General features: G+C 42.0%; 1 protein-coding gene across 1 annotated transcript in view; it reads left to right on the plus strand.

The window, feature by feature from the left end:
* The first annotated feature begins 8,382 nt into the window (after positions 1 to 8,382).
* Positions 8,383 to 14,514, plus strand: part of ADAMTS19 (ADAM metallopeptidase with thrombospondin type 1 motif 19) — a 257,812-nt gene continuing 251,680 nt past the window's right edge. Inside the window, 2 exon segments of the mRNA XM_021701899.1 lie at positions 8,383 to 8,464; positions 9,082 to 9,728. Coding sequence (XP_021557574.1) covers positions 8,392 to 8,464; positions 9,082 to 9,728 — 720 coding nt within the window. The 5' untranslated portion in view covers positions 8,383 to 8,391.

Raw genomic sequence — 14,514 nt, forward strand, 5'->3', positions numbered from 1 at the left:
ACTATGGACTCTGAGAAACAAACTGAGGGTTCTGGCGGGGGGGATGGGTTAGCCTGGTGATGGGTATTAAAGAGGGCATGTTCTGCGTGGAGCACTGGGTGTTATACACAAACAATGAATCATGGAACACTTCATCTAAAACTAATGATGTAATGTATGGTGATTAACATAACATAATAAAATTTTTTAAAAAATTTAAAAAAATTGTGAGTGTGCCTTGAAGCTGGGTAGTAAGCATTGGGGAGTGTATTAGTGAAAGCCTAAAGTACCTTGAAGAAGGTTTACTTCAGGTTTTATTTTGAAATAATTTTGTACTCACAAAATTTGTAAATATAATACAAATATTTCTTATCCACACTTCATCCACTTTTCATCAGTGATAATGTCTTATATAACCATAACACATTATCAAAACAAGGAAATTGATATTGATATAAAAGATTGTTATTTTTTATATGTTTATTTTTTACATGTTTTATATGTTGTTATTATAAATAAACTACAGATTTTACTTGGATTTCACCAGCTGTGTGTGTGTGTGGTTCTGTGAAATATTATCATGTATTGATTTGTGTGACCATAGCTATGATTAAGCTGCAGAACTATTTTATTATCACAGTGAAATTTCCTTTTGCCACTTCTACATAGATACAAAGTCTAATCCCTGGCAGCAACTGATACGTTCTCCATCACTATAATTTTGTAATTTCAAAAATAGTATGTAAATGGAATAATAGAGCATATGACATTTTGAGATTGACTTTCATTCAGCATCATACCTCTGAGATCCATTCAACAGTTCATTTAATGTATGACAATTCCATTTGATTCCACATCCTTGTTAGCACTTGGAATTGTCAGTATTTTGTATTTTAGCCATTCTAACAGGCATCTCATGATATTTAATCATGGTTTTAATTTGCATTTCTTTACCAATTAATGATATTTAATACATTTTCATGCACTTATTTATTCGGCATATACTTGCTTTTCTAGTTTTTTTCCCCATTTTCTAGTTGGATTGTTTGTTTTCTTAGTAGTAAATTCAAAGATTTTTAAAAATATTCTGATTTAAGTCCTTTGTCAGATATGTGGTTTTCAAATATTTTCTCCCAGTCTGTGTGGCCCAGTTTTATATTCTCTTAACAATCTTTTTCAGGAAAAAGAAAAAAGCTTTTAACTGAAGCCCAATCTATTACTTTTTAATGAATTTATTATTATTTTATTTGTTTCTAGGAAAGCACTCTGTTCTTTTCCAAAGAGCATGTTTAAGAACTCTTTGTTTAACTTTAAGTTACAAGGACCAACAATTTTGTTTCGTATTTTCTTCTAGAAGTTTCATGTTTTATAGTCTTACATTTTATATTTAAATATATGATCCATTTTGGATTAGTTTTTGTATAAGATATGAGATTCAAGTCGAGTGTTTTTATTTTGTTCTTGGTGTCAGTTGTTCTGACCCCATTTGTTGAAAAAAATCATCCTTTCTCCATTGAATTGCTTCTGTACCTTTGTCAAAAATCAGTTGACTGTACTTGTGTGGAAAATATTTCTGGGCTCTATCTATTCTGTTCCATTGATCAATGGAATACCACAATCTCTTGGTTGCTGTAGCTGTGGATTAAACCCTAATATGAGGTGGTATTCAGTCCTCAGGTGGTATTTAGACTTTATTATCTTTTGTCAATATTTTTGCTTCTGTGGTTTCCATGTATATTAAAAAAAAAAACCGATTTGTCTATATTTACAAAATAATTCTGCTGGGATGTTGATAGGAATTGCTATACACAAAAAGAACATTTGGGCAGAATTGTCACTTCTTATATCCTTATTCTTCCAACTCACTATATCTCTACATTTACTGAGGTCTTTAATTTTTACTGTTTTGTGGTCTTCAGCATACAGATCCTGTACATATTTGATTAGACTTACACCTAAATATTTCATTGGGAGCTAATGTAACTGGTATTGAATCTTAATTTTAGTTGCCAGTTGATCATTGCTAGTATATAAAAATACAGTCAATTTTTGGGGTTGACCTTGTATCCTGTGACCTTGTTCATTACTCTAGGAATTATTTTGCATTTATTTTGACAATTATCTATATGGACAATCATGTCATTGGCAAACAGGGACAGCTTTATATATCCTTTTCCAATTTGTATTACTTATATTTCCTTTAAGTGCTTTATTGCACTGGTTAGGATTTCCAATACTATGCTGAATAGGAGTGGTGAGCGTGGACATCCATGCCTTGGTCTCAATTTTAGAGGGATAGTATTCAGTCTTCCATTCTCAGCTGTAGTTTTAAAAAACAGATATTCTTTTCCCAGTTGAAGAATTTCACTTCTGTTCCTATTTCAGTTTGCTGAGAGTTTTAATCATAAACAGATGCTGAATTTTGTTAAATGCCCTTTCTGCATCAGTTGATATAGTCACACAGGTTTTCTTCTGTAGCCTGTTGTTATAATGGATTACATTGATTGATTTTAGAATATTGAACCAGCCTTGCATTCCTCAAATACATCTCATGGGCCATATTACATTATTCTGTTGATATATTGCTGAATTCATTTTACTAATAGTTTGTTGATTTTATATCTATATTCATGATATATATTAATCTGTATTTTGACTTTTTGTACTGACTTTCTCTGGATTTCGTATGAAGGTAATGCCAGCTTCATAAATTAAGTTGCAAAGTTCTATTTTCTGGGAAAGATTATGTAGAATTGGTGTTACTTTAAAAATAAATGTTTAGCAATCACTGAAAGCATCAGGAACTAGAGATTTCTTTTTCCAAAGTTTTTAAACTACAAATGTAATTTCTTTAATACTTTGAAAAGGCTTTTAGTTTAAGCCATATGAGCTTGGGTTAGGCTATAGCTGAGGGGTTGTAGAAAAATGAGGTAAATATTGTAAACTAAAGAAAAGAAAATCTTTGTAATACATTGACATTAAATTTAGCAAGACTGCTGTCTGCTATAGAAAATGGGCCCAATGTACTGGTTCATCAAGCTAAGGGGATTTCCAAAAATTTTGGAAGTTGCTACCTGGTGTTTTCTTGCTTATAGAAAATGTGAAAGGAGGGGGAGAAACTAAAGGAGGCTGTTTACAAAAAGCAGCCAGGACCTGATGGCTTTGGACCTTTTAAGCTTCTTTTTCTGTAAACTCATGCTAAAATTAAGAAGAAATTGCATCAGAACAAAAATGAAATATGGGGCATTTTCAGGAAAGCATGGCATAATGATGAAGCCAAAGGTGTAACTATAAAATCCTTTGTTAAGAACTCATTGAGATTGAACTTGGACATTCAGAGCATTTTTGTGTCAGAGTGAAGGTCCTCTAAAGTGTTTACGTTGTGTCTCCTGGATCCTTTCAACCAAACACTAGGAATTCTAACAAGTCTAAGAACACTTCTTAGTGTTCTCAGCTTCTCATCAGAAACTCGAGGTAGAGAAGGGTTTATCTTAAAGAGATTTGAAGGTGTGGCTTTTGTCTCATAGATTGAAAGTGAAACCCATGAAGATTCACAGAATACTTGCAAAGTTTGTAAAACAGTTAAATGTGAAAAATATTTCTGGACAAAAAGGGACAGAGACTATATAAAATGATATGGAGTTGCTGGATCCATAAATTCCACTGTCAGGAAGGCAATTGAGAAAACTAATCAGTTTTAAATGCATACCATCTTTCATAAAAATGGAAGGATGACTCAGAGTAAAAACCAGTTCCCAGGGGGAAGACCCAGCACCATGGAGAATTATTCCCAGACCTTGAGACATAATCAAGGAACTTTAAACATTTTCCTGTGTGGATTTCAGAATTGCCGTAGACCAGTGGCCCCTTTTGTGGACCACTGGACCCGTGACTCTTTTGTGCTTCCTCTTTTCCTTCCTTTTGAATAGAAACAGCTAGAGCAGCTATCCCTGCCTGTCCCACCACAGTATGTTGGGTGTATGGGAGGCAAATATACTGTTCCTTTAGTTTCACAAGTCTATAGAGGGAGAAAGACTGAATTCGAGGAGCTCTACCTAACGAATGATGCTGAGAACATTTATGCACACCTGATGTGGTTTAGATAGTGAGATTCTGGACTTTGAGGGGATGCTTTAATAGGATGAGCCTTTTGAGGACCTTGGGAGGGGATGAGTGCATTCTGCACATGGAAGAAATGCAAATAATTTATGGCTAGGGGGCATAAATGCCCTCTGATGGTTTTTAAAATATGTCCATGAATTCTTTGATACTTCTCCATTTCACTGTGGGCTGGACTTAGTGACTTGCTTCTCTTTTTAAAGATTTTATTTATTTTGAGAGAGTGAGAGAGCACAGATATATGAAAGAGGGAGACAGAGAATGAGCAGGGAGAGGGGGAGGAGCAGAGGGAGACGCAGACTCCCTGCTGAGCAGGGGCCTGACCTGGGGCTCGATCCTAGGACTCTGGGATCATGATGAGAGCGCAGAAGGCAGACACTTAACTGACCGAGGCATCCAGGCGCCCCAGTGATTTGCTTCTTATGAACAGAATATGGCAGAAATAATGGTAGGCCATTATCAAGATTGGGTTATAAAAAGACCAAATCTTGCAGTGTGGGTGCACTCTCTCTCTTGAATCACTTGTTCTGAGAGAACACATGCAATGAACAGACAGATGGAGAGGTCCATGTGGCAGGTTTCCTGCCAACAGCCATGTGATTTAGAAAACAGAACCTCTATCTCTAGTTAAGTCTTGAGAAACAATAGTTCTGGCCAAGAGTTTGGCTGCCATCTTGTGAGAGACCCTGAGCCAGAAATATCCAGCTTAGCTACTCCTAGATTCCTGATGCTCAGAAATGAAGTGAGGTGATAAATATTTACTGTTTTAAACTGCTCAGTTTGTCATGTAGCAGTAGAAAACTACTATACTCTCCATGCGGCTCCCTCCTCTCTGGCACACTGGTCTGTAAATTCTAGTCATCTTGTTGTGTCTTCTCTACTCAGCTCGTCTTCAGGGTTCTGTTTGGATTTCTCCTCACTGTGCAGAAGCCTCTTCACGCAACCCAGTGAAAGCATTCCTTGTATTTTCTTAATATTTTAAGGTTTTTTTGAAAGGGAAGGGATTTAAGATAAGCTTTAGGTTGTGAGAGGCTTAGGGCCAATGAGTTGAGAGAATGAGGAAGGGCTGAAGGCATCAAAGCCTACTTTCTATGTAGAGAATCATGGTTTATAAAATGCAACATTTGAGCACCTTGTGCATAACAACAGTTGGTTCCACTTACTCTGATGCTTTGTCACTTATCTCCAGCCCACAAAAGCTGTGCTTGGTTGATGCTAGCTACCATCTGGTGACATATGTAGTGACCTGTCTTAAGCAACATATTTTTCCCAGCTGCTCCTTTCTTCCCTCTGAGGTTAGTCATGCACACATATGTCACAGTCCTGCCTTTTCTCCTTGATTTCACCATGCACAATTTACTCAATTCCAAATCAGGCTAGTTCTTTCTTTCATACATGCATACACACTCAAACCCACTTTAACGGATGCTCTTATTTGCACATCTAAGTCTCTTTAGTTAGAGCACAAAAACTTCCTACAAGTCCTTTCTCTGTGAGGCTTGTTCTTTCTGAAGCCAGATAAATCATGCTGATAGTAGCTGATCACCAACAGAGTTAGTGTTGTAATTCTGGATTAAGGAACTAGAATTGGAATGAAATACCATGCAGAAATCGATTTCTATCATCTTCTAAATGATCTTAGAGAATCTCCTTAGAATCTCTACACCTATTCAGTGTAAATCATTGAATTAGACAGGGTGTTGTTTACAAAAAAATCTCTCTCTATATTTATAATACATACATATGTATGTGAGGGGCACCTGGCTGGCTCAGTCGGTGGAGCATGCAACTCTTGGTCTCAGGGTTTTGAGTTTGAGCCCCATGTTGGGTATAGAGATTACTTAAAAATCAAATCTTAAAAAAATAAAAAAAGATATATAAAGGAAATCCTACCTTTCCAAAAAAAATGATAGGCTAGTAAAAGAAATGTGTACACGATGTACACAAAACCACATGATTTATAAAAGTCTTAGAAAATACACAAATAAATTACAACAGTATTTCAAATGGGAGAAAGATCAGAGTTAACTGGGAATTAGGCAGAACTTTCCGTAACAATCACTATTAACCTCTACCATTAGGGATTGGTATGGATCATGTGTCTACAGGGACAAAAAAGGACAGAGATAGGAACTTACATTGGCAACCTGTGCTTCTGAGCATATTTAACCTAATCATATAGCTCATCTAGTTTTAAGGAATCACAAATGTATTCCAGTAAATACAGACAATATACATTCCTTCTCCAATTTTACCCTTATATTTTTGTTGTCATTGTTGTTCAAATTATATAAGAAACATTTTATTTAAGTCGTATAACCTAGTGGAGGTGTTTCGGTAAAACTAGCCGTCTGCCTTAATACTTGCTGTATTTGTTAAAAATAAACTGCCTTTGATTTCTTGCCTAGTTTTAAGTCTGTATAATTGAGTCCCATAAAAAGGAGTGTGTAGGTTTCTAAGTAACCCAGATATTTCTTGAATGTCTGGAAATCCACACCCACCCTAGTTGCTCGGGTTTTAGGGGATTTTACAAGACAAGGTTTGGAGGCAGAGCACTCTTGACAAACACACCTAGAGTGTCTTCGTGTTTGTTTTTAAGCCCAGGACAACTCAAAGAAAGTATTCTAGGACCCAGCTTATTCAAACAATGGCTTTCCTTTGAAATAAGATAGTCTGTCTTCCTTAAAGGCATAGTAGTCACCTTTGACACAAGGAACAGAAGGTAAAATAACAAAGGATGTGGGGAACCAATCTCCCAGTGCTGGAATTTTAAAAAATACCGATTTGCATGAACTCATTTTTAGGTGACTGGCCTAGTCCAGAGGATACATATGGAAGGTTAGATCAAACCCTCTTGAGTCTGATGTGAAAGGTTTGGTGTGGCCAAGGAAGAGGTGTGCAAAAGGGAGTGGGTACCATGAAGACCTGTAACAAAGGAAGCAAGAATATTTAAGTTTGCATTTCCCTCCAAAAGACAGAAAGAACAAAGATACATTTTTAATGTACAAAAAAGTAAAAAAGGCAAAATAACCTCACCTTATCTGAGATCTTTAGCACACAATATTTAATGTCAGTCCTTTTAATCTCACCCTTGTTATGAGAGAGAGAGAGAGTATGAGAGCAAGAGGAGGGGAGGGGGGCGGAAATTGATAGCAGTGATGAATGGGAAGCCTGAAAGATAAGGTGGTATAAGGGGCTCTGAAATGTCAGGGTTCTACTGTCCTGGGAACCTTTGAAGCACACTCCATGACGAATTACATTATCTCCAGGCTTAGAAAATTCCTACAGACAAAGATGGATAGAAAAATCAAAGGTCTTTGGAAAGTGGGGCCACAGCTTTGTGCTCAAGCCTGCAGTAAGTTCTGCTTTGTGTGATGTGAGCATGGGGGTGGGTGGGGGGTGGAGAGAACCAGGGGGTGGGATGGACTGGAGAGGAGCTTCTACCTGCACACACCTCAGCTGGGGGGTGGGGGAGGGGGGAGTGGGTACTGAATAAGGATGCAAATCGGCCTCCCTAGAGTGGCCAATCAGGAGTCAGGTGAGGGAATTTGGGTCCCCCACCCCAATTGGGTGTGTGAGCACGTGTGTGGTGTTCTGGGACCTTTGTCCCACAAAGTCACACGAGGCGGGCACCCCTTGCTCCATTTTTCTTGTCAGATCTGCGTGAATCTCTTCTCCACACCCACCTCGCGCGTCGTGTCTCCTCCTCATTCCGCCACAAATTCCCCCCCGCGCCTCTCAGGGTAAGAGCTTGCAGCACTCCGGCCCCGAGTCGTGTGCGGAGCTTGGCACATCGGGTTGCTGGGAACGGCCCCTGGCAGTTCCGCGCGGGTGCAGGCGGCGAGCCACGGCTCGGACACCACGGCGCTCCTGCCCGCGCGGGGCAGTCCTCCGCCTGTCCGGAGGCAGCACTGCCCGCCTTGCGCCTGCCGGCTCGCTCCTGAACTTTGGGTCTATCCTGTGGGGCTCCGGAAACTCTCGCAACGTCCAGAACACAGAAAATAGACTCATCACCTAATTCGCCAGGGAGCCCGAGCGCTGCGGGGCCGCGGCGCTGCCTGCCCCCGCTCCTCCCCCCCCCCCCCCCCCCCCCGCCCGGGCTCGAGCAGCCTCTCGGAGTCACACAGCAGCCCCCCCTCCCACCCCCCGGCAGACAAAGGGCCTGGGCAAACTCGCTGCCTGGCCTCCTTGCGCTCCGGGGAGGCGGCGGCGCCCGCGGTGGATCGCGCAAGGAGGCGCGCGCGGGGCAGGGAGCCGCGGCCGCGGGAGCGCGGTCCCGGAAAGAGCCTCGAGATGCGCCTTACTCACATCTGCTGCTGCTGCCTCCTTTACCAGCTGGGGGTCTTGTCGAATGGGATCGTTTCAGGTGAGTTCTGCCGAGACTTTCGGCTGGCTTTCCAACTTCCCCAGCGGAAACCGGGAACGCACGGGGAGGCAGGGCTGGTGCAGCCGGTGCGCGGCGAGCAGGACTCAGTGGGTAGCAATAAAAAGGAGCGTACGGGTGCAGATGAAGGGGTCATGCTCGAGCGAAATGCACTTCTCTCGACCTCATTTTAAGCATCGTGGAATTAATGAGAGCAGTAATGTTTGCAAAGGTACGTTTACAGCACCTGGGGGAAAATGGGGAAGTACAGCAATTGATAGCGATGCTTTGCTCTGACGTATACTTAAGAAAATAATTTATCTGGTTGGAGTCTTTGCACCGGTTTTCCTTCACCTACTAAGTGCTGTCACCAAACTTTGCGGCCGCACTCCTTCACCCCTCCCCCCCATATAATCGTACTTTTATTTTGGAAAATGCTGGGGTCTGTAATCTGATCGCGAGGCTTCAGGGGTTGCAAGAGTTTCAGGGGCTAGACGGGTGGTCTCCAACACATTAACACGAGAGCCTTGGGTCTGAACCGAGTGTGAGCCTGGGAATGCTTGTGCTACTGGAACCGCGGCACTTTACGCCCCGCACTTCTCTGTCTGCCCCGCCCGCAGGGCTGCAGTTCGCCCCCGACCGCGAGGAGTGGGAAGTCGTGTTTCCTGCACTCTGGCGCCGGGAGCCGGTGGACGCGGCCGGCGGCAGCGGGGGCAGCGCGGACCCAGGCTGGGTGCGCGGCGGAAGCGCCCGGGCGCAGGCGGCCGGCAGCTCACGCGAGGTGCGCTCCGTGGCCCCGGCGCCGCCGGTGGAGCCGGCGGAGGGCCAGTCCGAGCCTCCGCCCCAGCCTCGGCCGCCGTCGCCGCGGGCGGGCGAGGAGGACGAGGAGTTCGAGTCGCAGGAACTGCCGCGGGGATCCAGCGGGGCTGCCGCCCTGTCCCCGGGCGCCCCGGCCTCGTGGCAGCCGCCGCCCCCACAGCCACCCCCGTCTCCTCCCCCGGGCCAGGAAGCCGAGCCGGACGGCGACGAGGTACTGCTGCGGATCCCGGCCTTCTCCCGGGACCTGTACCTGCTGCTCCGGAGAGATGGCCGCTTCCTGGCGCCGCGCTTCGCGGTGGAACAGCGGCCGAGTCCCGGCCCCGGCCCCACGCGGGCAGCAGCCGCCCCGCGCCCTCCGGCGCCGCCCGACGCCTCCTGCTTCTACACCGGAGCGGTGCTGCGGCACCCGGGCTCGCTGGCCTCTTTCAGCACCTGTGGAGGTGGCCTGGTAAGCGCCCTTGCTTCCCCTCCTCTCCACTTTCCCGCCACTCCGCCCTCTCCCCACACACCAGGCTGGTTTGCATGCACCTCGTCCCCTTCCAAAGTGGTCGCCCTGAAGTTCACCCTAGTCTCCACTACGCAGGAAGTCTATCCGGTTTAGCTCCCATTGAAATCTCCAGGGCAGTCAGTGAATCTGAAGCCTAACTGGATGGATTAAGAGCCTTCTCCTTCTATACGGTTACACGTTTCTTTTGATTACTGTATCAAACTGTCTCCTGGTACCTCTTCCCACTGGTTTTACTTCTTTCTGTATTTCAAAATAAGCCCACCACGTGGTGTCTTTTAGGAGTTTGGAAGACAACCAATCTGCTCACTGCAGAATCTCCTCTGGGTCTGCCCCCACCCCCAGTTCTGCATTTATTATCTTTTTTTTTTTTTTTTCATGTCCTACTTCAAAGTTGTCAGAACGGTTCTCTAGGGAATTACATTCTGACAGCTGTCTAGAATTTAAACGCATGCACAGCCACACTGGACACCTGTTCAGTGTTCTGGGAGGGACAGGAGTGGAGAAGGAGTCACTGAGAGACTGGGAGCTGTGGACTGATGAGTGACCTTAGAACCCAGTCTGACCTTAGAACCCAGTAGGTATGCAAAGGGTCATGGTTCTGTGGTTTAACTTTTTCTTTTCTGAGGTTTCCATTTTACCTGGCTGTAGTTGGTTCTTCTCTTCTCCACTCCATGGTAGAAGGTGGTAGAGGTGGGAGCCTTGCTGAGAGGCCTGTTGGAACCTGAAAATAAAAATCATTTACTCTATCTGAACAATGGAGATCATCATGGGATTTTCTCTCCTCTGCTCTGACCCAGGTTTGGGGATAATTGTTACCTCCTGTAAGTTGGCCTTTATTTTGTGGTAAAGTACACATAACATAAAATTTACCCTTTTAACCATTTTTAGATGTACAGTTCAGAGGCATTAAGTGCCTTCATGTTATTACGCAGCCATCATCATTGTGGCCTTTATTACTGGTTTAAGGCAAAACCCACAAGATATTGAAAACGCTCATGTGATTTGTGGCTTCATTTTGCTGTTCCTAATGAGCCATTGATGAAATCCACAAAGACTTGTCTGAAAGCAACCTGCTCATTTCTAGAAAAACCCAATAGTAATGGAGAGCAGAAAATATCCGCACAATTAAAGCCACCCAAAGCCATGAAATGGAAAAAGATGGTCATAATCCAGACAAAATGAAACTGGAAATTTTTACCTATGCCCTCCTAAGGTCTCAAAGTCCAATGATGTAAATTGCTGGACAGGGCTATATTTTACCAGATGCTCATAATGATGAATATTCAAATATGGACATTTTTAGCCATGAGTGAAAAAAGTTGGCATGGAAAAAATACACGAAAAGCTTTTAAAAATGTTTTTTGTGGAACTGATATTTGAACACTTCAGTGGGGGAAACATTTTGTGGGGATTTTATTGTCCACTAGTTTTTGGCCAGGGATTAAATAATTACATATAGAAAGTTCCTGGTGTGGTAGAGGCAATAGGGGATAAAGCATTTCACTGTGTTGAAATGTGGGCTTTTGGTCACATTTTCCAAATGAGCTGTGCTTTCTCTCCATACTTAAGGGAGCAAAGTTAGAATTATGAGTAGGTTTTTCATAGACTGAATAGGAGTTTGACATACTTCCCTGTTTATCATGTTGGACTTTTACTCACTTATCCTATTAGCCACATATGTATATGTTCTGAACTGGGAAGTCTTTGTTATTGAGGAAATGTGACGTTGCCAGCAATACAGTATAGCAGTCAGACTTTTGAGTAAAAAGTTAGGCAGATAGCCAAGAAGAGTAGGTTTGTTACTCCAGACTCTACCATGCCAGGCCTTTTTCCCTTATGAGGGTGGATAAGGAAAGAGAGCACAATTTGTTATCTGAGCTCTGACATTGGCTTGTACCCTGACAATTGACAAGTCCCTTACCTCTCTGGGCTTCAGTTTTCACTCATTAAATGAGAGAATTGGATGATTTAATTAAAAACTGGAGGATAGAATTGAAATTCTATTAGATGTTAAATGTATCCCACATCCTGCATCAGGGACTTACAGATTGGGAGAAGGACATCATACACAAGTGGTTATGACCCAGGTATCTATGGAACAGTGAGGTGCTGAATCAGATCTTATGCCTGAGGTAAATCCAGCTTGGAAAGTTGGGGAAGGCTTCCCAAAGCAGAGTTTAACTGAAGCATGAGGAGGCTTTCCCCAGGAAGAACAAGGCTGAAGAGTGTTTTAGATAGAGGCATGATGCTGAAGATATAAAAGTGGAGACCTATCAAGGAAATGAAAATAAGAATCTCCTGTAACTGGGCTATGCAATAAGGGGAGATGATCCTAAAATGTTTGGTGAGATCAGACCTCAAAAGCCTTGTCTGCTGGACTATGGGCTTTTCCTAACTGTTGATTATCATGGGGCTACATCTTGTTCTTCTGTATTTCCAGAATTCTGTGATCCTCTCATTCTAATGTGAGGAATCATAATGACTTTCTGTGGGGGTGAATTAATTATAAATGCAACTGCTTTTCGTTTGCAACAGTTTTTTTTCTTCTCAGTAAGTGAAAGCTTTCTGATCTTTAGTTGCCAAACAAGAGTAGATAACTAAGTGTACCTTCCCCTCCCCTCTCTCAGCAGCTAGTTTTGCCTTCTGGTGCCTGAAGTCCTCCATACCTTTTGGATTAGTGCATATTTGAAAAGACCCAAGAGTCTCTATCAGAGGACATAGATCATCAACTACCCAGTATTGCACAGTGGTAAACATTTATAAGGTTGGCCAATTCATTCTCCAGATATCAGTCTGACTTGTGCTGTGAAAGGGAAAGTGCTAGAATAGATATTTTGGGTACATGGTCAGGTGCTGCCTCTTCAAAGTACTTAATCTTTCTGGATCTCATTTTTCCTATTTATAAAACACACAAATTGTATTTACATATCTAGCAATAGATATATGAAGTGTTCTTACTATTTCTGTTTCCCCTTCTTAGTCTCTAATATTGAAGAATGATCTTATTTGAGCCACATATTAGATCCTGTAGGCACATAAATATTCTAATACTAAGCAATTAAACATTTATTGAGCAAGTCCTCTGAGCAAGGCATTGTGCAGATACGGAGAATACAAAAAGTAGATGAAAAAGCCTTGATGTATGTTTCAGGGAGCTTCCAGCCTGCCTTGCCAGTGACAAATGGAAACAAGGATATACAATAGCTTGAGATAGGTACAAATATAGGTATGCCCCAAGTGCTTTGATGCTACTTTCTTACTCATTTCTTTTCATTTCCACAACATCGTAAGATACCTGGTTTTGAGTCGGCACTCAATAAAAATCACTGAACAAAATACAGCATATACAGAACTTTATTATGTTTTAAATAACAATCTCTAAAACTTAAACTACAAAAAAGCAACAAATTAAATATTATGAAAGAGTGCAACAGTTATGTTGGCTCAAAACAAACGCATTAGTTTTTTTTTTTTTTTAAAGCACATGTCAACAGGATAAACTAGATCATGATACACCTTGCCTGTGGTTCCCTCTAAATGGACTGTTGAAATGGTCATCATTAATATTTGGATTATTCTTCCAGGATGATAAAGAGTGACTACTAAAACTTTATCCCCTTAATTTTTAAGTTTTATACAGTAGTCATTTTGATTAGCTCTTTATACAGAATCTGCAGCCTTGTGTAAATTCAGTTTCTTTTCTTTTTTTTTTTTTTTTTTGGCAGTTTACTCCTTTTTTTTTTGCATCACTACATTCGATGCCACAGCCAGTTTTGAACAGTTAAATATTTTAGGGTATCCATTCCAGACAAGGCACTTTCTCAGGTACCAGTACTAAGGCAGGAGGGGAGTGTCCTGGCAGAGTCCTGGGAAGGGTCGTGTACTAGCAGAGTGGAAAGAAGTGGCATGATCATCCAAATGAAAAAAAGTAAAGACTGCAGACGAACCTCACTCATCTACCTTCTTGGTTCAAGCCAAATCTTAGAAGATCTTTTCTGTGGCTTCTAAGTAAATCTAAAGCAATATTATAAAAGAATGCCATTAGTACCTCAGACATGTTGAATATCTCCTTAAAGACTGAAAACAGTTTGGACTGGATTAATGGAGAACATGGAGACATTAGGAAACCTCCATGAACTGGGAGGGGATTCACCAGAAGTGCAGGGAGCAGGAATGCAGGGAACAGAGGTGGCATTGGCTTTTTTTCATGTCCAATTATGACCAGCAGTGGAAGCCACATGTGCATGCCTAGGCAAGAACAGAAAGGATAAAGGCTGAGCTTTCCCAGACATGTTGGTGACACCAGAGGACACAGCATCTCCCTTCTAAAAAGGTGATCTATTGGCTCCCTTCACCCAGAAGAAGGGCCCACCTGTTTCACCAAATAACCCGAGGAGTCACAACAGATAGGTGAGCAGGGAAACCAAAAAGATATGAGCTGACACCCAAGAATATCACACTCTAAAGAAAATGAACCATATAAAGGAGAGTCCTCAGACTCTGGCTTGTTAGTATATGGAGCAACAAAATTAATAGAATAGATGGATACTTTAACAGAAGTATAAGAGTGGATATATATTCATGGAAAAAATAAATTAAAAAAAAATACAGCAACAGCTGCTGTCCAGAAAAAAAAAAAGATAGATACAATGTATCTAAAAATAAGTGGTCATTAGAATTAACAACTCCATCAGTGAACTGACAGGTAAATTTCTGACCTAGAAGA

The sequence above is a fragment of the Neomonachus schauinslandi genome, chromosome 7, assembly GCF_002201575.2.
Source record: "Neomonachus schauinslandi chromosome 7, ASM220157v2, whole genome shotgun sequence".
Lineage (NCBI taxonomy): Eukaryota > Metazoa > Chordata > Mammalia > Carnivora > Phocidae > Neomonachus > Neomonachus schauinslandi.